The sequence below is a fragment of the Balaenoptera musculus genome, chromosome 1 (genome assembly GCF_009873245.2).
Source record: "Balaenoptera musculus isolate JJ_BM4_2016_0621 chromosome 1, mBalMus1.pri.v3, whole genome shotgun sequence".
Lineage (NCBI taxonomy): Eukaryota > Metazoa > Chordata > Mammalia > Artiodactyla > Balaenopteridae > Balaenoptera > Balaenoptera musculus.
The window spans coordinates 58,114,385-58,135,645 of record NC_045785.1 but is presented as its reverse complement, the minus strand read 5'-3'; the positions used below and the strand labels follow the sequence as shown (position 1 = coordinate 58,135,645).

The 21,261-nt window shown below is 39.2% G+C and overlaps 1 protein-coding gene across 1 annotated transcript in view; it reads right to left on the bottom strand.

Annotated features, from left to right (window-relative positions):
• IL12RB2 (interleukin 12 receptor subunit beta 2) overlaps positions 1-21,261 on the bottom strand; it is an 86,273-nt gene that overhangs the window by 18,926 nt on the left and 46,086 nt on the right. The window contains exons 10-12 of the mRNA XM_036873898.1: positions 8,637-8,837; positions 3,466-3,564; positions 3,217-3,375 (exon numbers count right to left, since the gene is read on the bottom strand). Of these exons, the coding sequence (XP_036729793.1) occupies positions 3,217-3,375; positions 3,466-3,564; positions 8,637-8,837 (459 nt within the window). The remainder of the gene's footprint in view (positions 1-3,216; positions 3,376-3,465; positions 3,565-8,636; positions 8,838-21,261) is intronic.

Sequence of the window (21,261 nt, the reverse complement as noted above, 5' to 3'; positions counted from 1 at the left end):
TGTAGCCTACTGGTTTGCTCAGCAGACTTGTGTGTGTGCTGGTGATCAAAGTGGAAACTAGAACTCAGCACTTTGTGCCTCAACATTATTTACTGTCTCACAAACCCCAGGGCAAGTCAGATTTTGACCCTGTTTGCTGAATTTATTTCAACAGTCACACATATTTATTGAGTGTCTGCCCTGGACAAGGCACCAAGGCACAGAATTTGCCTCAAAGAGTTCACCATCTAGTAGGGAAAACAGACCCCTTACACTCACTCACCCCTACTTACTATGTGTGACCAGCAAGATGGAACCCTGTATTATTGCATCCACTCCACCCAAAGGACCTGAGGCCTGAGCAGATCATTTAACAGCTGTGACTATCAGAGCAATTTCTATATTTTACATCCTTTTGAGAAAAAGTACCATGTGGAAAATTCCCAAGCCTACTTTAACCTGATGAAATTGCTTGCACAGACTTCAGCTATATGATTACACTAAAATGTCTCTTATTCCCAAGGCAGGGGACTAAAAAAATAATTTGGGAGAGACTTTCTGCTCATCTTGCTGCAGCAAAGCATAGGCGAGCATCAGGGAGTCAGTCGTCCAACTGTATTAGGGCATCCTTAACTCCAGAAGTGAATGAGCCGTTGGAACACAAGGGAAGGAGTTTGAATGATTTGCTGGGCCAAAAAAGTTTACACGCAAACACAGATACATGCACATGTGTATATTTGAAGAATAAAAATAGAAACTATGGAGGAAGCCAAGAGGAGGGTGATGGTGTCAGCAGTTTGGTTGACAAATAGGTTGAGTTGAGTAAAGGAAGAAAGAAGTCATGCAGGAAATACTGGTTCTGCTGCCTTGTCTGGGCTGTGATCTCCGGCAGAGATAAAGGAGGCCACATTCAGTTCTTGGATCTGAAACTTTAGGTTTAAGGTGGTTAAATGACAAAGGCACCAGTTTAGGGAGATGTGATGGTTGCCAATCATCTGAAAGGTCACCAGTAAGAAGGTCAAGTGGTACCAGGCAAAACAGCTGCATGGCTCCTGGAAATCAGCTTTTATCTAAACATCTGCATTGGTTTGACAAAGCCCAGGGCAGTATTCACCCATTTGTTATTCAAAAAATACTATTTTTATTAAGCACCTACTGGGTGCTTGGCTGTATTATAGGTAAGGGGGAGACAGTGGTGAGCTAACTGCCATGGCTTCTGCCCTCATGTTGGCAAAAACACCCAAGTGGTAAGTAGAATGTGTGTGCCCGTAGAGCAGTGCACATGGCGGTATCAACAAACTTCCAGAGGAGTGGCTGTGTACCCAAATCACCTGGGGAATGCAGATGCCCCGCCCCAGGGCTACCCTGCTCTCCTGCCCAGGCAGGCGAAGTGTTCCTACTGCACCCTGCTTGTGCTGTTAGGGGCCGTGACAGAAGACGCCTCGGAACTCCATCCTCCTTTTGCTGATGTGGAGCCTCTCTGCTTTCTTTTTCCCTCCTCCTCAACCTACTGCCCTCTACCACTCTCTAGAAATGGCACTTGTGGATTTGCCAATGATTTCTGGTTGCCAAATGCAATAGGTAGGTGTCAGTCCTTGATTACAGCACTTACATATCACTTTTGTGTACTTTTCCATCTCCCTGGGTGCACTGTGAGCTCTCTGAAGATAGGGAACAGGTCTTTGTTCATCTATAAGTGCTAAAAGGGAAACCATCTAAACTGGTACAAAACAGGGCTTTGAATCTGCACCTTCTCCCCTTTAAACTTATTTTAAAATACCCTTACACAGACTTTAGATTCATCAGATTTGGTGCAAAAAAGGTAGGTAATTTCTTCAACATCTACAAGAGCAGATTTAAGAATCATCTAACCATGCTGATCTTGTTGTAAATAAGCATCTTGGTTTAAATTCTGTCAAAATGAAAAATTGGGGGGCAGCAAATTTCATATGAAGTATTCCAAATGGCTCATGACGAGATCAATTGATTCATCACCTTTGGGGGTGCATTTCAGAACTGACTTACCCCGACAGTGGGGAGCAGTTCTGTTCAGTGATCCGCTGTATTTAACAATGGTGGATTATTAAGCTGATTATTGTAAGATCTTATAGTGGAATACTATAAAGCTGTTAAAAAAAAGAAAGAGACAAGTCCACATGGATTGATGTGGAAAGATCTCAGTATGTATTATTGAGAGGCAAAAGTAAGGTGCAGATCAGAATATAGATGGTTATCCCAAATGTATGCTAGTGCATGCATTAAGTTTTTTTCTGGACGAACACACGAAGAACTGCTAACAGCCTAAGTATGGAGGAAGGGATAATTTCCACTTTATATCTTTTTGAACTATTTGAATGCTTTTACTATATACAAGTATTATTTATATAATAAGAAATTAATTAGCTTTAAAAGTCATAACTTTTAGAAAAGCAGTACTGCAGATCTAAGGTCAAGAGAGAGGACCAATTCCTCAAGTTTCCCAGGTAAAAATCACTCTGCAGGCAGCTCTCTGACACCTACATCTCAGGGTGGCTTTGTTACATTCTTCTTGGACCTAACAGTTCTCATGAAGGAATAAAATGGTTGCTTATTTATGATAAATGCTCCTGAAAGAAAGCCAGCTGCCTATGAAATACTAAAGGGAAGCTCAAGCCAGGAAAAACAAAACAAAACTGAGTAAATCAAAGATTAGAACATTAAATCTGGCAAGTGACTTGGAAATGCTCAGTGAACGAGTGATGAAATCATTTGAGATAATGCTCCAGCCAGAATTTAATTGCTTTAGTCTTACAGCATAATCACGGGTCATAAGGAGTTACTTAAATTGTATTTTATCCATTTAAGGAGAAAATAATATGCTATGATGGTATTTGCAAATGTGGGGATTCGAAGATTCTCCAAATGCATTTCCTGCAAGCCTCAAGGGTCTATATAATAGTATCAAAGTACGCTTATTGCTTTTTGAAATGCTATCTCCCCATATGAGTAAGCACCTTGAGAGCCTCGCCCATTAACTTCATTTCTTCAATTTGCTTGGCACGTAACACATATTCAGTAACTTTGTGTGTGTGAGTGTGTGTGTGTGTTTAGATGTCTATTTTTCTTCATTCAATTAATTTCACATATATTTATGGAGCACCTACTAAGTGCCAGGTATGGTGCTAGCACTTGCACACACTTGTGTTTTCCCAACATCTAAACAAGAAAGACCCTGCTGCCTTTGTTTCTCACACATACCACAAAGCTGAGGCTGGGAATCGGAGTCCTGTTCCTTCCAATATATCCTGTAATGGAGGATGCAGCCCATTTGCTCCTGGGCTGGAATTTCGTTCCATGAAATTAAAATGCTCCCCTTTTCCTCTGAGATGGCATTAATGTGGGGGCCACTCAATGGTGCTGTGAAGTAGAACACAGGAGGCTTTTGTCACCCTCCAAATCCAAACCATTAAACTACAGCAAAATTGGGCAAAAGGTCCCAAGACTCACCTTTGTGCTTAGAGTTACCCCGGATGGAGTTGCATCCTCCCTGGTCCCCTGAAAGTGCATGCACGTGGATTTCATAACAGATGTAGGGTTTTATGTTTTCTGCAAGACATAAAGACAGACGCTATTCCAGGTGAAACAAGGATTTAAAGAAAACCACACAGACAGCTTTTGAAACAAAACTCACCTTCAAGGAAAAACTTTGACTTTTACAAATAAATTATTTGCTGTTTACAGAAAAGTAAGCGTGGTGTTTTGCAGGCATAGCACCTGAACGGCTCTTCTAATTCCCTAGATGCTTATTAGGCTCTGACAGGGCAGCATGGGATGACACATTCAGGCGTGACTAATCAAGGCGCGCTCAGTGCAATCTACCCCCTTGTTCCCCCCCTTCCCCCCCTCCTCGCGCCATGTTCCACTCAGATCTCAGTTGCTTCACAGCTTGGAAGATTAGGAAGATACCTGGGAATGTTAATACTCCTTCCTAGCTTTTACAGTGCCACACTTGGCAGTTTTCTGTCAGTCATGAAGTTTATTGGCAAGTCACTCTTCCCTTCCCAAACTCCCTATGTCCATGAATCTCAGATTTCTACTTCCTGTAAAGAAAAGGCCCCTCTCATAGATACTGCCCATGACATATCTTTAAACTCCCAATGACAGTTTAAAGGAAAAAGATTATTTCTGTTAGGTACCTAACTGTACCCAACAGTCTCATGTGGTCAGGGTAAGGACTCTCTCCCATATTGTTCAATGCCCTGCCATAGGTAGGTCTGGTCCCCTACACTGACAATTGATTAGGGTTTAACATTTTCTTTTTTGGGAAGAAGAATTTTACATCACAAAATAATTTACTAGTGTGTGTGTTATATAAAAATCCATTGTCCCTTAAATATTCCAGCAAGTAGGTAGTACATGAAGCTCAGACGTGCAACCAGTACCGTCAGAAGGGACCATGAGGAACTCAAAACTCATGCCATGGGTGAGTTCCAACTCGTATTCATGAACCAAGTGAAATGGAGCAAGGCTGCAATCAGCTTAGTCCTGTAATCCAAAGATGCTTTGTGGGTAGCCTCCAGACCCAGAAGCTCAAAGGGCAACACAGAATATAGAATCATTTCATTTGGGAGGGGCTGGTTCCTGGCTGCTCTGTCGCTAGTTCTGGAAGGGACCCACCAACCACCGTGCCATGTGGGAGCTCCAGATGAGCTCATTAGGCAAATGGTTTCATTGCATTTTGCCATGCAAAGTGTGAGTTCAGGGCAGAGGCCTTGGGGAACTGCTGCATCAGAAGCTGTGGGTTCCTTCTTATGAACAGCCTACCCTTAGTGGAGGAGGGAGGAAAATGTGGCTCCATAACTTAGCTGACATTTTCCTTTCTATGAAGAGCAGAGCCCTAGCAAGCTTGTTCCCCAGTTCTGACCTTAAGAACTCCTGTTTTACTGGCTAATTCTTACATGAACACCCCCTAATCATTGTCTGCTCCCTACCTCAAAAATTCCTTAGCCTTTGCTGCTGGTGGATGAAGCCCATACTCTTAACATTTTCATTTCTTTCTACAGTCTGGCCCCAACTTCCAGGCTTATATCTTGAAACCTCCATGCATACACATATACCTGGCACCCTTGGGCAAAGGCTCTGTCTTCACATTTATAAGCCACCTCTTAGGTGGTTTTTCTGCAGAAAGCTAAATTCACCTATTAAGTCTGGGAGAAGGCAAACATTAAATGATCAGCAATGAGGAGTAATCACAGAGGAAGTATGATGGGACCATACGGAAGAGGGGCCCAAGTAGCTAGGCATCAGGGAAGGTTTTCTAGGCACTGTGATGTCTACATATTTGTAAAAGGAGTGTCTCTATGAGGTCAGAACTGTTTTCAGCAAGACAAGACAGGACTGACTGTTTCTAGCCTAGACCCCACCAACTTATAATCCAGGAGGTGGACTTTACTGTCGTCTGCTCCAAAACACCCAGCTCGGCCCCAGCCAGATGCTGGGAAAAGACTGGTAAGGATCTGATGACAATGAGTCACCTTACTTATTGGAGAGGGTTACTTTGAATTCACGATAAGTATGAGTTAAGTTTTAAGTGTTTATTTCCAGAACATAACATCAACACAGACTCATAGTTGATCAAGTGTTTTCAAGTGGGAGAACAACTTGAATTAATAGTTATCTTACCCAGTATTATTCATTTTCTTCAAATGAATATGTCATACTTAGGAAACATTTTAGCTTCCTAAGTATGGAAAACATTCTCTCTTGTCATCTATTTTATGCATTGTGTGTAGAATATAGAATTTCTAAGAGGAAAGAACTGTAGGGACTATATAGTTGAAACTATCCCAAAGGGGTAAATCCTAATACAGTTTATAATAAGTGTTTACAATTATATAGCAGTTTAGAGTTCAGTAAATGCCTTTTCTATCCGCTGTTTCATCTGATTTGATGGGCATAACAGCCCTAAAGGAAAAATGGTTCTACTGCAACAACTCTAGGGACAGAGAACACACTGCCTTGAGGGGCAATCAACTGTCCTATTAGAGACCATCAAGTATAAGGAAAGTTCTTTCTCAAAATTGAGCTGACATCTGTCTTATAATTTTTATGCAGGGGGCCTTCGTTATGCTCTCCAAAACAACAAAGGACACATACTCTTTCTTATATACATGTCGAAGCCAGTAACGGCCGTCAACCACCCCCCACTGCCCCAATCCAGAATTCTCTTCTATGGGCTAAGTGGTTTCCACATTAAAAGTTCCAGACCCCTAATGGCTTACTCACTTTCCTCTGATGTTCACTGGGTTATCCAGGCAGCACTCTTTTTAAGTACAGGGATTAAAACTGAATACAACCCACTAGAAGTCTGAGTAGCTAGACTCTAAAAGAGGCACACAGTTAAGGACTGGCTCGTGTATTATCATGCAGCGCCCTCTGTTTATTTCATTTGTGGAAGTCTTGTCTCCTTAAGCAGGGTGTGTGTATCCTTTGGTCAGGTGTAATAGTTGTCATGGTGTAATGAAAATATGGGATTTAGAGCTTGAAAACCTATTAAAATCTTAGCTCCACCACATATAATAATAATAATAATGATAGCTAAACTATTAAGCACTTAAAATGTGCTAGGTACTGTTCAAAACGTTTTCTCTTTCAGTTAGTCTTCACAGTAATCCAGTGAGGTAGGTGATACTACCCCCATTTTACAGATTAGGAAACCAAGGCACAGAGAAGTTAAGCAATTTGCCCTGGATCATACAATTTAGTAAGTGACAGAGCCAGGACTCAAACCCAGATAGTCTGGCTGCAAAACTTTTAACCTCTATGCTGAACTTATACTTTAAAAATCACATTGACGTTTTTAACACATTAAATTAACACGTCCATTGCCATACAGAAGATACATTTATCAACATTTTAATTTGGGGTGATACTGCTGATTAGCATTAATTATCTTATGATGATTTTGAATTATTATAGAACAACAGTTAGGAGAAAAATAGAAGGAGCACAATACTGTAGTTTCGGCTTCTGAATGTTCTGAATGTTTCAGCACACACACATGCACACATGTACCCATGCCTTGTTCATTGAAATTCATCCTGGAAGAAGATTTTCAAGCAACTGACCATCTAACTAACCTAACTTTGATATGCAAATAATATCATTTCTCTCTGGGAAAATTAAAATAAGAAGAAATTTCTACTAATAGGTTTTTGGTAACATATTCATCGGTAAGTAAGGGAGGTCTCTGAGTACTTCAAACACAAAACAATCTTAGAAGCTGACTGTGGGGCTTCCCTGGTGGCACAGTGGTTAAGAATCCACCTGCCAAGGCAGGGGACACGGGTTTGAGCCCTGGTCCGGGAAGATCCCACATGCCACAGAGCAACTAAGCCTGTGCACCACAACTACTGAGCCTGCGCTCTAGAGCTCGCGAGTCACAACTACTGAGCTCCAGTGCTGCAACTACTGAAGCCCACACGCCTAGAGCCCGTGCTCCACAACAAGAGAAGCCACCGCAACGTGAAGCCCGCGTACCGCAACGAAGAGTAGCCCCCGCTCACCACAACTAGAGAAAGCCCGTGTGCAGCAACGAAGACCCAACACAGCCAAAAATAAAAATAAATAAAATAAATTAAAAAAAAAAAGAAGAAGCTGACTGCGGCTAACAGACAGAGTAAGACTTCAGAGTTCGTGAATTAAGAACTTGAAAAAAAATAAACCTGAGACCTTGCCTTTTAATGTTTGCTTGGCAAATGTCAACTGCCTGCAGCGTGACTAGGACTAGATCTCTCCTCTGAGAGAAGAGGTTAAGGATTCTTTTCACTGGTCAGGAATAGCAAGCCCCATTTAGGGATTGCTGTGATGAAAGCTAAAGGGCAAGTGTCAGACTCTGATGGGAGGAAGATGTGCACTACAGCAAGCATTTATAAAAATGATGAAACGAGCCTTTGGCTACCTTGTTTTCCCATTGTCCAATGTTGTTTATGCTCAGGATTGAATGGTTGACTATTTGTGAGATTTCTTTTTAGTTTAAATTCATATTGTATGATACAGAAATTTAGGATGTGCTCCAAGGGTAAAATGAAATTGTAAAAAAAAAAAAAAGAAAAGACATTGATTAACTTCTGTCCAATTATTTGAATATATTTTCTGACACTTTCTATCACTTGATTTTAACCACTGACAGATTCAGAATTTGAGGACTAGAGACACCAATTATCATATAGATAATTCTGGATTTGTTATCACACAAATAATAAGTAGCAGAATTGGAAATGAAAGATCTTCTGGTTTCCTCATCTGTACAATGGGTATAATAAGTCTTGCTACACATGACTGTTCTCAAAATTAAATGAACTCCCAAATTCAAGGTGTCCATCACACTGACTGGTTACTACTTAGCTCTCAGCCATGCTTGTTGGGTTCATTATTCAGTCATCTTATACGGCACTGTATCAGGCACATGAGTTTTCCATAAATTCTAGAGATTTTAGTCAATCTGTGAGTATATTCTATGGCTGCAGTGGTGCATCCTGATGGGCTCTAGGTCATCACTATCCTTCTTCTCATGCAGCTGCCTGTAACTGAAGGCATGACTCTGGGTTCCCGCCTGCAATTTCCTCAAAAAAGGTGAACTTAGAAACCCTCTAGAAGGAAGGTGAATAATTAAGTACCTGAAATCAGAGCAGACAGGTTGTAGGGGGGACTCCGCAACCAGCCTAGAGGGGGCTGCGTGCTGGCCCCCGGATGGAGTTCCCTCCATTCCACCACATACTCCTGCACAGCAGCGGCAGCTTTCCCCGGAGCTGTCCATGTCACCACGAGGTTGTCCACGCCCTCTGAGTTTGCTGAGACCTGTTGAGGAGCCAGCAACCCTTTATGGGGAAAGAGGGGGAAGGATAAAAATAAAATCACAGTGGATAAAGACATAAAAAACAACAACTCAACCCAGCAAAGTTGTAGCAAGAACCGATTTCTTGTAAAGAACTTCAGGTTCACAGATTTTGTTCATCCAGCTTCTCAGATCTTGGAGAACTGGCATCGGTGCCAGGACCCTATGTAGTGTTATTTATGAAATTATTTTCCCCTTCATCTTCCATTTCACTTCCCATTTCTGTGTCCCCAAAGGTACCTGCTCTAGTGAATATAATATGCATCCTTCTAATCCACCTCCCATATGTTTATTTACATATATATGTGTCCTTGAGAATTAGTGTTGCTTTGTGCTGGTGTGTTGCATTTTCATGAAACATGTTTGGAGTATATCTAATGCATTTCCTAACTTTTTATTTCACTCAACATTATGTTTCCAGGATACATCCATCCTGCTGCTATATGAAAATCCAGCTCATTCCTTCAGACCGCTGCCTCAACCCTGTCTTTGTCCAGTCTCCAAGTGACAAGCAGTAGCTTCCTTCCAACTTTTTGCCAACACAAACAAGGATGCAATGAACATTCTCTTGCATGTCCTCGTGTGTGCCTGTGCAAGAGTGTCTCTCTCACCCTCCTATACTGTTGATGGGAATGTAAATTGGTAAAGGCACTATGGAGAACAGTATGGAGGTTTGTTAAAAAACTAAAAATAGAGCTACCATATGACCCAGCAATCCCACTCCTGGGCATATATCCAGAGAAAACCATGATTTGAAAGGATGCATGCACCCCGATATCCATTGCAGCACTGTTTACAATAGCCAGGACATGGAAGCAACCCAAATGTCCATTGACAGAGGAATGGATAAAGAAGATGTGGTACATATATATTAATACAATGGAATATTACTCAGCCATAAAAAGGAATGAAATAATGCCATTTGCAGCAACGTGGATGGACCTAGAGATTGTCATATAGAGTGAAGTTAAGTCAGAAAGAGAAAGACAAATATCATATATCATTTATATATGGAATCTAGAAAAATGGTCCAGATGAATTTATCTGCAAGGCAGAAATTAAGTCACAGATTAGAAAACAAACTTATGGTTATCAAGGAGGGAAGGGAAAGGTGGGATGAACTGGGAGATTGGGATTGACATATATACACTACTATACATAAAATAGATAACTAATGAGAATCTACTGTATAGCACAGGGAACTCTACTCAGTGCTCTGTGGTGACCTAAATGGGAAGGAAATCTAAAAAAGAGTGCATATATGTATATGTACAACTGACTCACTTTGCTGTACAGGAGAAACTAACACAATACTGTAAAGCAACAATACTCCAATTTATTAAAAAAATTCTTTTTAATATCTTTATTGGAGTATAATTGCTTTACAATGTTGCATTAGTTTCTGTTGTACAACAAAGTGAATCAGCTATAAGTATACATATATCCCCATATCCCCTCCCTCTTAAGCCTCCCTCACACCCTCCCTATCCCACCCCTCTAGGTCAGCACAAAGCATTGAGCTGATCTCCCTGTGCTATGCAGCAGCTTCCCACTAGCCATCCACTTTACATTTGGTAGTGTATAGATGTCAGTGCTACTCTCTCACTTCGTCCCACCTTCCCCTTCCCCCCATGTGTCCTCAAGTCCGTTCTCTACGTCTGCGTCTTTATTCCTGCCCTGCCACTAGGTTCATCAGTACTACTTTTTTAGATTCCATATATGTGCGTTAGCATACGGTATTTGTTTTTCTCTTTCTGACTTCACTCTGTATGACAGACTCTAGGTCCATCCACCTCACTACAAATAACTCAATTTCGTTTCTTTTTATGGCTGAGTAATATTCCATTGTATATATGTACCACATCTTCTTTATCCATTCGTCTGTCGATGGACACTTAGGTTGCTTCCATGTCCTTGTTATTGTAAATAGTGCTGCAATGAACATTGTGGTACATGACTCTTTTTGAATTACGGTTTTCTCAGGCTATATGCCCAGTAGTGGGATTGCTGGGTCATATAATAGTTCCATTTTTAGTTTTTTAAGGAACCTCCATACTGTTCTCCATAGTGGCTGTATCAATTTATATTCTCACCAACAGTGCAGGAGGGTTCCCTTTTCTCTACAACCTCTCCAGCATTTATTGTTTGTAGATTTTTTGATGATGGCCATTCTGACTGGTGTCAGGTGATACCTCTGTGGTTTTGATTTGCATTTCTCTAATGATTAGTGATGTTGAGCATCTTTTCACGTGTTGGTTGGCATCTGTATGTCTTCTTTGGAGAAACGTCTATTTAGGTCTTCTGCCCATTTTTAGATTGGGTTGTTTGTTGTTTTGATATTGAGCTGCATGAGCTGCTTGTATATTTTGGAGATTAATCCTTTGTCAGTTGCTTCATTTGCAGATATTTTCTCCTATTCTGAGGGTTGTCTTTTCGTCTTGTTTATGGTTTCCTTTGCTGTACGAAAGCTTTTAAGTTTCATTAGGTCCCATTTGTTTATTTTTAATTTTATTCCCATTACTCTAGGAGGTGGGTCAAAAAAGATCTTGTTGTGATTTATGTCAAAGAGTGTTCTGCCTATGTTTTCCTCTAAGAGTTTTATAGTGTCTGGCCTTACATTTAGGTCTTTAATCCATTTGGAGTTTATTTTTGTGTATGGTGTTAGGGAGTGTTCTAATTTCATTCTTTTACATGTAGCTGTCCAGGTTTCCCAGCTCCACTTATTGAAGAGGCTCTCTTTTCTCCATTGTATATTCTTACCTCCTTTGTCAAAGATAAAGTGACCATATGTGCATGGGTTTATCTCTGGGCTTTCTATCCTGTTCCAAAGATCTATATTTCTGTTTTTGTGCCAGTACCATACTGTCTTGATTACTGTAGCTTTGTAGTATAGTCTGAAGTCAGGGAGCCTGATTCCTCCAGCTCCGTTTTTCTTTCTCAAGATTGCTCTGGCTATTCGGGGTCTTTTGTGTTTCCATACAAATTGTGAAATTTTTTGTTCTAGTTCTGTGAAAAATATCATTGGTAGTCTGATAGGGATTGCATTGAATCTGTAGATTGCTTTGGGTAGTATAGTCATTTTCACAATGTTGATTCTTCCAATCCAAGTACATGGTATATCTCTCCATCTGTTTGTATCATCTTTAATTTCTTTCATCAGTGTCTTATAGTTTTCTGCATACAGGTCTTTTGTCTCCTTAGGTAGGTTTATTCCTAGGTATTTTATTCTTTTTGTTGCAATTGTCAATGGGAGTGTTTCCTTAATTTCTCTTTCAGATTTTTCATCATTAGTGTATAAGAATGCAAGAGATTTCTGTGCATTAACTTTGTATCCTGCTACTTTACCAAATTCATTGATTAGCTCTAGTAGTTTTCTGGTAGGATCTTTAGGGTTCTCTATGTATAGTATCATGTCATCTGCAAACAGTGACAGTTTTACTTCTTCTTTTCCAATTTGGATTCCTTTTATTTTCTTTTTCTTCTCTGATTGCTGTGGCTAGGACTTCCAAAACTATGTTGAATAATAGTGGTGAGAGTGGGCAACCTTGTCTTGTTCCTGATCTTAGTGGAAGTGGTTTCAGTTTTTCACCATTGAGAACGATGTTGGCTGTGGGTTTGTCATATATGGCCTTTATTATGTTGAGGTAAGTTCCCTCTATGCCCACTTTCTGGAGAGTTTTTATCATAAATGGGTGTTGAATTTTGTCGAAAGCTTTTTCTGCATCTATTGAGATTATTATATGGTTTTTATCCTTCAATTTGTTAATATGGTGTATCACATTGATTGATTTGTGTATATTGAAGAATTCTTGCATTCCTGGGATAAACCCCACTTGATCATGGTGTATGATCCTTTTAATGTGCTGTTGGATTCTGTTTGCTAGTATTTTGTCGAGGATTTTTGCATCTATGTTCATCAGAGATATTGGCCTGTAGTTTTCTTTTTTTGTGACGTCTTTGTCTGGTTTTGGTATCAGGGTGATGGTGGCCTCGTAGAATTAGTTGGGGAGTGTTCCTTCCTCTGCTATATTTTGGAAGAGTTTGAGAAGGATGGGTGTTAGCTCTTCTCTAAATGTTTGATAGAATTCACCTGTGAAGCCATCTGGTCCTGGGCTTTTGTTGTTGGAAGATTTTAAATCACAGTTTCAATTTCAGTGCTTGTGATTGGTCTGTTCATATTTTGTATTTCTTCCTGGTTCAGTCTCAGAAGGTTGTGCTTGTCTAAGAATTTGTCCATTTCTTCCAGGTTGTCCATTTTATTGGCATATATTTGTTTGTAGTAATCTCTCATGATCCTTTGTATTTCTGCAGTGTCAGTTGTTACTTCTCCTTTTTCACTTCTAATTCTGTCAATTTGAGTCTTCTCCCTTTTTCTCTTGATGAGTCTGGCTAATGGTTTATCAATTTTGTTTATCTTCTCAAAGAACCAGCTTTTAGTTTTCTTGATCTTTGCTATTGTTTCCTTCATTTGTTTTTCATTTATTTCTGATCTGATCTTTATGATTTCTTTCCTTCTACTAACTTTGGGGTTTTTTGTTGTTCTTCTTCTTCTTTCTCTAATTGCTTTAGGTATAAGGTTAGGCTGTTTGAGATTTTTCTTGTTTCTTGAGGTAGGATTGTATTGCTATAAAATTCCCTCTTAGTACTACTTTTGCTGCATTCCATAGGTTTTGGGTTGTCGTGTTTTCATTGTCACTTGTTTCTCAGTATTTTTTGATTTCCTCTTTGATTTCTTCAGTGATCTCTTGGTTGTTTAGTAGCATATTGTTTAGCTTCCATGAGTTTGCATTTTTAAAGTTTTTATTCCTGTAATTGATACCTAGTCTCATAGCGTTGTGGTCGGAACAGATGCTTGATACAATTTCAATTTTCTTAAATTTACCAAGGCTTGATTTGTGACACAAGATGTGATCTATCCTGGAGAATGTTCTGTGTGCACTTGAGAAGAAAGTGTATTCTGTTGTTTTTGGGTGGAATGTCCTATAAATATCAATTAAGTCCATCTGGTATAATGTGTCATTTAAAGCTTGTGTTTCCTTATTTATTTCTGTTTGGATGGTCTGTCCATTGGTGTAAGTGGGGTGTTAAAGTCCCCTACTATGATTGTGTTACTGTCGATTTCCCCTTTTATGGCTGTTAGCATTTGCCTTATGTATTGAGGTGCTCCTATGTTGGATGCATAGATATTTACAATTATTATATCTTCTTTTGGATTGATCCATTGATCATTATATATTGTCCTTCCTTGTCTCTTGTAATAGTCTTTATTTTAAAGTCTATTTTGTCTGATATAAGTATTGCTACTGCAGCTTTCTTTTGATTTCCATTTGCATGGAATATCTTTTTCCATCCTCTCACTTTCAGTCTGTATGTGTCCCTAGGTCTGAAGTGGGTCTTTTGTAGACAGCACATATATGGGTCTTGTTTTTGTATCCATTCAGCCAGTCTCTGTCTTTTGTTTGCAGCATTTAATCTATTTACACTTAAGGTAACTATTGATATGTATGTTACTATTACCATTTTCTTGTTTTGGGTTTTTTTTTGCAAGTCTTTTCCTTCTCTTGTGTATCCTGCCTAGAGAAGTTCCTTTAGCATTTGTTGTAAAGTTGGTTTGGTGGTGCTGAATTCTCTTAACTTTTGCTTGTCTGTAAAGCTTTTGATTTCTCTGTCGAATCTGAATGACATCCTTGCTGGGTAGAGTAATATTGGTTGTAGGTTTTTCCCTTTCATCACTTTAAATATATTTTGCCACTTCCTTCTGGCCTGTAGAACTTCTGTTGAAAGATCAGCTGTTAACCTTATGGGGATTCCCTTGTATGTTACTTGTTGCTTTTCCCTTGCTGCTTTTAATATGTTTTCTTTGTGTTTAATTTTTGTTACTTTGATTAATATGTGTCTCGGCATGTTTCTCCCTGGGTTTATCCTGTATGGGACTCTCTGCGCTTCCTGGACTTGATGGACTATTTCCTTTCCCATGTTGGGGAAGTTTTCAACTATAATCTCTTCAAATATTTTCTCAGACCTTTCTTTTTTTCTTCGTCTTCTGGGATGCCTATTATTCGAATATTGGTGTGCTTAGTATTGTCCCAGCAGTCTCTGAGACTGTCCTCCATTCTTTTCATTCTTTTTTCTTTATTCTGCTCTGCGGCAGTTATTTCCACCATTCTATCTTCCAGCTCACTTATCCGTTCTTCTGCCTCAGTTATTCTGCTATTGATTCCTTCTAGAGTGTTTTTAATTTTAGTTATTGTGTTGTTCATTACTGTTTGTTTGCTCTTTAGTTCTTCTAGGTCCTTGTTAAATGTTTCTTGTATTGTCTCTATTCTATTTCCAAGATTTTGGATCATCTTTACTATCATTACTCTGAATTCTTTTTCAGGTAGTTTGCCTATTTCCTCTGCATTTATTTTATACTCCAATTAAAGAAAAAAAGCCTCTCTCTCTCTCTCTCTCTCTCTCTCTAAATGCACAGAATTTCTTGATTATAGACTAAATTCACCTATTTCACTAAATACAGCCAGGTCGATCTCTAAAATAGTCAATCATTTGACACTCCATCAAGAAAAGCATAAGAAATTCTCATTTCCCCACCAACACTTGGTATTTTCTGACTTTCTCATTTTGCCAATCTGGTACATGTAAGGTGGTATTTAATTGTGGTTTTATTTTTATTTTCTGATTTCTTATGAGGCTGAGCTTTTCTTCCCATATTACTCACTGTCTGACTTTCCCCTTCTCATACTTCACTCATTTTTTTCTGTTGTGTTTCCTGTCTTCTTCCTGATTTGCAGAAATAGCTTTTATATTCTAGATATTAATCACTTGTTAGTTTTCAACACTAAATATATCTCACTCCAGCCTTTCAATCTCTGATGTGTTTGTTGCACATACATACTTTGATGTGGGTAAATTTATCCACAGTTTGTGTATTTTGAGTCTTGTTTATGAAATCCTTCCATTCTGGGGTCACAAAGATACTAAACTACATTTCCGCCCATTGGCTTTTGGTTTTACCTTTCACATTCAGGTTTTTAATTCAAATCTAGCTAAATGGTATTTTTTTTTAAGGGAATAAACTTTATTATTTTTACCACACAGTGAGTCAATTTTTCCAAATGGGGTTTCATCCCTGTCCCACACCAAGTTCCACACATTCATGGGTTTGTGTCTAGGTCAGCTTCTTCACCAGAACACACTGGTTACATTACGAGGCTCTGTGACACCTGACTATTTGGTGGGTATAGTCCCTCCTCATTTTGCTCTTCTTTTTTCAAAGTGGTCTTGGGTATTCAAGAAACTTTATTCTTCCGTATAGCTTTTAGAATCAGTTTATCAGAGTCCTCAAAAATTTCAGCTGGTACTTTTATTGGAATTATATTAAATTTATAGCTCAATTTAGACAATGTTAAATTGTCCCATTTATAAGTATGCTGTCTATTTGAAATTATTTAGGTCTCCTTTTATATCTTTTAATGGAGTTTCAAAAATTCCTCCTTAAAGTTTTAATGCATTCTTTTTTAGGTTAATTTCTAGACACCTTATACTATTAGTTTGCTACTTAAGTGGCATCTTATTTTCTACTGCTTTTTCCAGTATTAATTTGTGTGTGTTATTCTTATTCTGGCAGACCTGCTGAACTCTCTAATTAGTTCTAATAATTTGTCTATTGCCTTTGTTAAAATTTCATAATAATCTTATTAGCTGTACACTTAAAATATCTTCTCTTTTCAATCTTTGAATTGCATCTTATTCCTTTTTTTTTTTTTTGCTTTTATCTTGTAATTTTAAAGAGAATGTTCCTACATATCTTTATTACGATGATGCTTGCTGCATATTTTTGGTAGAAAGTCTTAGCAAAGCTAAAAAGTTTTCTTTTATTCATAGCTTTCAAATAGATTTTTATAAAATACTATTTATTTACTAAAAACTTTGTTTTACTGAATACTTTTCTACATCTGTTAAGAACATATCCTTTTTTTTCTCTTTCGGTATTAAAGTAATGAATTACATTGATGCATTTTTCTGATACTGATCCATCTTTGTATTTTTGGGAGCAACACCTGCTTGATCATTCTGCACTCATATTCCTTTCTTTTCTTATTTCTTTCTTTTTTAATAGACTTTATTTTTTAAAGCTGTTTTAAGTTCACGGCAAAATTGAGTGGGAGGCACAGAGATTTTTCACACACCCCTGCCTCCATACACCCCTGCCTCCATACACACATCGCTTCCCCCACTATTGACATCCTGCATCAGAATAGTACATTCTATAAGATTCTTGATAAATATTTTAGAATACTTTTTCCCTTTCATTTACTTTGTTTCTCTTATTGGGACTCCTTTTAGATGGTTGTCATTACTTCTCTTTTTATTCTTTCAGTGTTTTAAGTCTTCTCATTTTTCAGATTCTTTTCCCCTTTTGATGACTTTTCAAAGAGTTTCTCATCCAATCTTCCACATACTCTTTCAATCTTCAGATGAGTCCTTTCTGCAATCCAACCCATTGGGTGAGTTCATTATGTCAACAACTGAACTTTCCATGCTGAATCTCTTTATTTGGGCCTTTTCCACAGCCACCTATTTCTGATTTATGTTCCTAGCATCCTCTCTTATCTTTCTAAGGATACTTATTATGCTTATTCTAAACTCTTGCTCTTTCTCTTGTGCTGGTTATACTTCCTATGATACAGGTAGTCCCATTTGCTGCCTTTCTTTCTCAGAATTTGTGCCCGTCAGATTTCTACTAATTTTCTCCTTTGGGATCATGTTTTATTTTCTTGGATTGATCAGCAGCCTTGGCCTTTATTTTTCTGTGGGGGGAGGAGTGAAAGTTTAGCCAGAGCTCATGCTCCCCAGGTAAGTTTAGGTGGGGTGGAGGAGCTTTTCAGAGAGGAAAGCCAGGGAGCCTGTAGTGATTCACCCTAAGCTCTGCCTGTCTCCTGTTCCCTGTAGCTGTACCTGGCAGCTCCAGAACCTACCCATGTCTCTGTGGATGGCACTGCTCTTCATGGGGGAGTGGGGCTATTATTCTCTTCTATAATTGCCAGGCCATGGGGTGGGTGGCAGAAGAAAATCTCAGGCACTCTTTGTCACGTTCCAGGGCTTCCTTGCAGTTACTCTGCCCTGCCCTCCAGACTTTCCTGCCCATAGTAAAAATGTCCAGGCGATGGACATCTCGGGGCAACAAGGGGAAGAAAAAGGAGTGCAACCAGCAAGTGCCACCTCAGCCCTCCCCCTTCATCACTATTACCCATCCACAGGCGTTCAGCCATCCTGTCCTGTCTCTCCTGTGGCATCTTCAGGGCGGGTTTGGTGGTGAGAGCCTGGAACCTGTGTGTTGGCTACCTTGCCAGGAACTGGAATTCCCCAGCCCTGGTTCTTTATCTTCATTTGCCTTGGTATCTTATTTTCTGGCTATGTCACAAGTTTGCTTTTGTTTTGTTTTGTTTTGGAGAATAAAATGTATTCATTCAGTAATATGTATTGAGCAACTAGGGTTTGCAAGACCCTTTGCCAGATGATGGGCTAAAATAGCCAAAGAGCCTTTCTAACCACTGCTCTCTTTGCAATTAGCTAAGTAAATCAACCTGGCATTGCCCAGCCTCTGAGTCACCACACTTGCCAGGAACCAGCCTGAATTTCCTCCCCATCATGTTAGCCAGGGCATGCTCTCTCCTTTAGAACTCTGCTAACAACTCACCTCTCTGACACCTTCCAAAATTATTCCTTTAGCCTCTATCATTCGACTTCTCATCTCCATTTTCACTGAGAACTTCTAAATAGAGTTATGAAGTCATAAGGTATTTGGAAAAAGTGCCCAACTAAGAGACAGGTGGCTTGGTTTTTCAGTCCAGCTCTGCCACTAATTGTGTATATGATCTTGGCCAAGTTACGTCACCTCCTGGGGCCTCAGTCTCTGACATCTGTGTGGGCCTCTATTTATGGCTGTACTGCTTTCTGTTTCTTGCCATAGTTTCAAGAATTCTTGAGCTCAGGGACTGGTCTGAAATATTAAATATGTTTTACTTGTTGACTGGTGGGTTTAGCACACATTCAATTTTCATCATAAACCAACAAAATCATTCTAGTGCTTCTTGATATGCAATGCTGTGGCATATACCTTTTACAACAAAGTTGTCCCTACTTTCTCAAAATCAACATAATTCTGCCTCTTGGAGCATTATTTTTCTCTTCCTAGAAGGAAAGCTATTTATGTGAGTAGTGTGAACATATATTGAAAGAGAGGAAGACAAAAATCATGGTACACTATTCCTACAGATCATGCAGAATTTGCACAAGACAAGAGGGCTCCAGGATGGGACCATGTGGTTTGCAAATCTGTCCTCCAGGTCTCGCTGGGGTGCACAACTACTCTTATTGGATGGTGTAGGTGTGGCCTTAGGAGAGACAATAGGCTCTTGAGATTTCTGGGACTAGGACCCTCTTAGCCACAGCTCGGTTCTAGAGAACTGTTTCAATATTCTACTTTACCACCCCTCCACGTTCCTCCTTATTGAGCCTCACCCTTACTTAACACCTTCCATTCTGAGAGGAAGAAGTGTGTCTCTTACATCTTTTTTGCTATTGGATCCCATCATCTTTCAGCTCCCCAGGAACTTCATTCCATTAATGATCCCCTTTCCCCTTTACCTTCAACTCTTTCCCACCCCACTTCTCCTTTTCAACTTATATGCCTGTTCAGATCTCACTTTAAAGCAAATCCTCACGCCCGCACACCTGCACTACTTCGCCTGGCTAACACCATCTTGTCTCTCCATTTCTGTTCACACGTAGCCTCGTCTCCAAGCCCATGCTTCAGCTTTTCTCTGTTCCTAGAGTGCCCTGTGCACACCTCTAATATTACACTTATCCTGTACTGCAGTTTACTTGTTTATATGTCTACCCCTCCCACTGGACAAAATATCAAAATATAACTGTAGGACCATGACTGTATTTTTTACCTCTTGCTGAATTCCAGTTACCTTATATAGTAATCTCAATAAATTTTTGTTGAATCAATAATGTAGAGGCCAACTCTAAAATAATGAATGTGTCATTTTGAGAAGCTGTTTCCAAATCTAAATAAAGAAGCTGGAATGGGCCCAGAAAATTCAAGAGGCTTATATCCTCAAGACCCATCTGCGGTGAGGTTTAAAGAAGTAACGTATTTTGACATACTACATCTTAACAAGAGCAGGATACTAAACAGTGGTAAGATCTCAATTTCCCCCCAACAGAATCCCCTTTAAAAATTATATACATAGTACTTATTCATTGAAGAAAAAAATTTTAAATATAAAAATCACCTGTAATACCATATTGTAGATATGGTTTCTGTTAATATTTCCATGTACATTCTCCTAGACTTTTTTTTACTATGCTAAAATGTGTATTTGTGTAAATATATATTTTAAATGACATCACACCATGTATACTTTTGAAAGCCTACTTTTTCACTTATTATGTGCATCTTTCCACGCCAATAAAAACATAGCTACAATATCACTTTAATGCTGGAGTGGGATTAAGATGGGTGAGGGTCATGATATATTTAACCAATCCATCGTCTATTATTAAATATTTAGGCTGTTTGAGGTGTTTCATTATTTCAAAAACATTTCAACAAACATTTTTGTGCTGACATTTTTTTAAGCTCATGCCTTATTATTTGCTAGGATACATTTCTTTTGTTGTTGTTGTTGTTGCATTGGGTTTTCATTGCTGTGCACGGGCTTTCTCTAGTTGCATTGAGCGGGGGCTACTCTTCATTGAGGTGCACGGTCTTCTCATTGCGGTGGCTTCTCTTGTTATGGAGCACAGGCTCTAGGCACGTGGGGTTCAGTAGTTGTGGCACACAGGCTCAGTAGTTGTGGTGCACGGGCTTAGTTGCTCCGCAGCATGTGGGATCTTGTTGGACCAGGGCTCGAACCCATGTCCCCTGCATTGGCGTGTGGATTCTTAACCACTGCGCCACCAGGGAAGTCCCGAGGACACATTTCTAATGGCAAAATTTCTTGATCAAAAGATATGTTCATATTTAAAGTTTGTTAGTGTTACAAATTGCCAACTTTATCTTCAGAAAGTTGTACCAATTTACACACCTGCCAGCAGTATACAAGGTTATCTTTTCCCCACACTCTCACCAATATAGGTTATGCTAATTCTACTTACTCTTTCTCGGTCTTGTTTGATTTCTCATGTTTTTTCAAAATTTGCATCTCATTGATTGCTAACTAGGCTAAACATTTTCATATCTTTATTATTATTTTTATTTTATATTTATGTTTTGAGTTGCCTGTTCATACCCCATGATCTCTTATTATTTGAAAACTTATATATATAGATAATCAGTCCTCTTTTTGCCAAAAATGTAGCATACACTTTTTTTAAATTGCTCTTTGCATTTT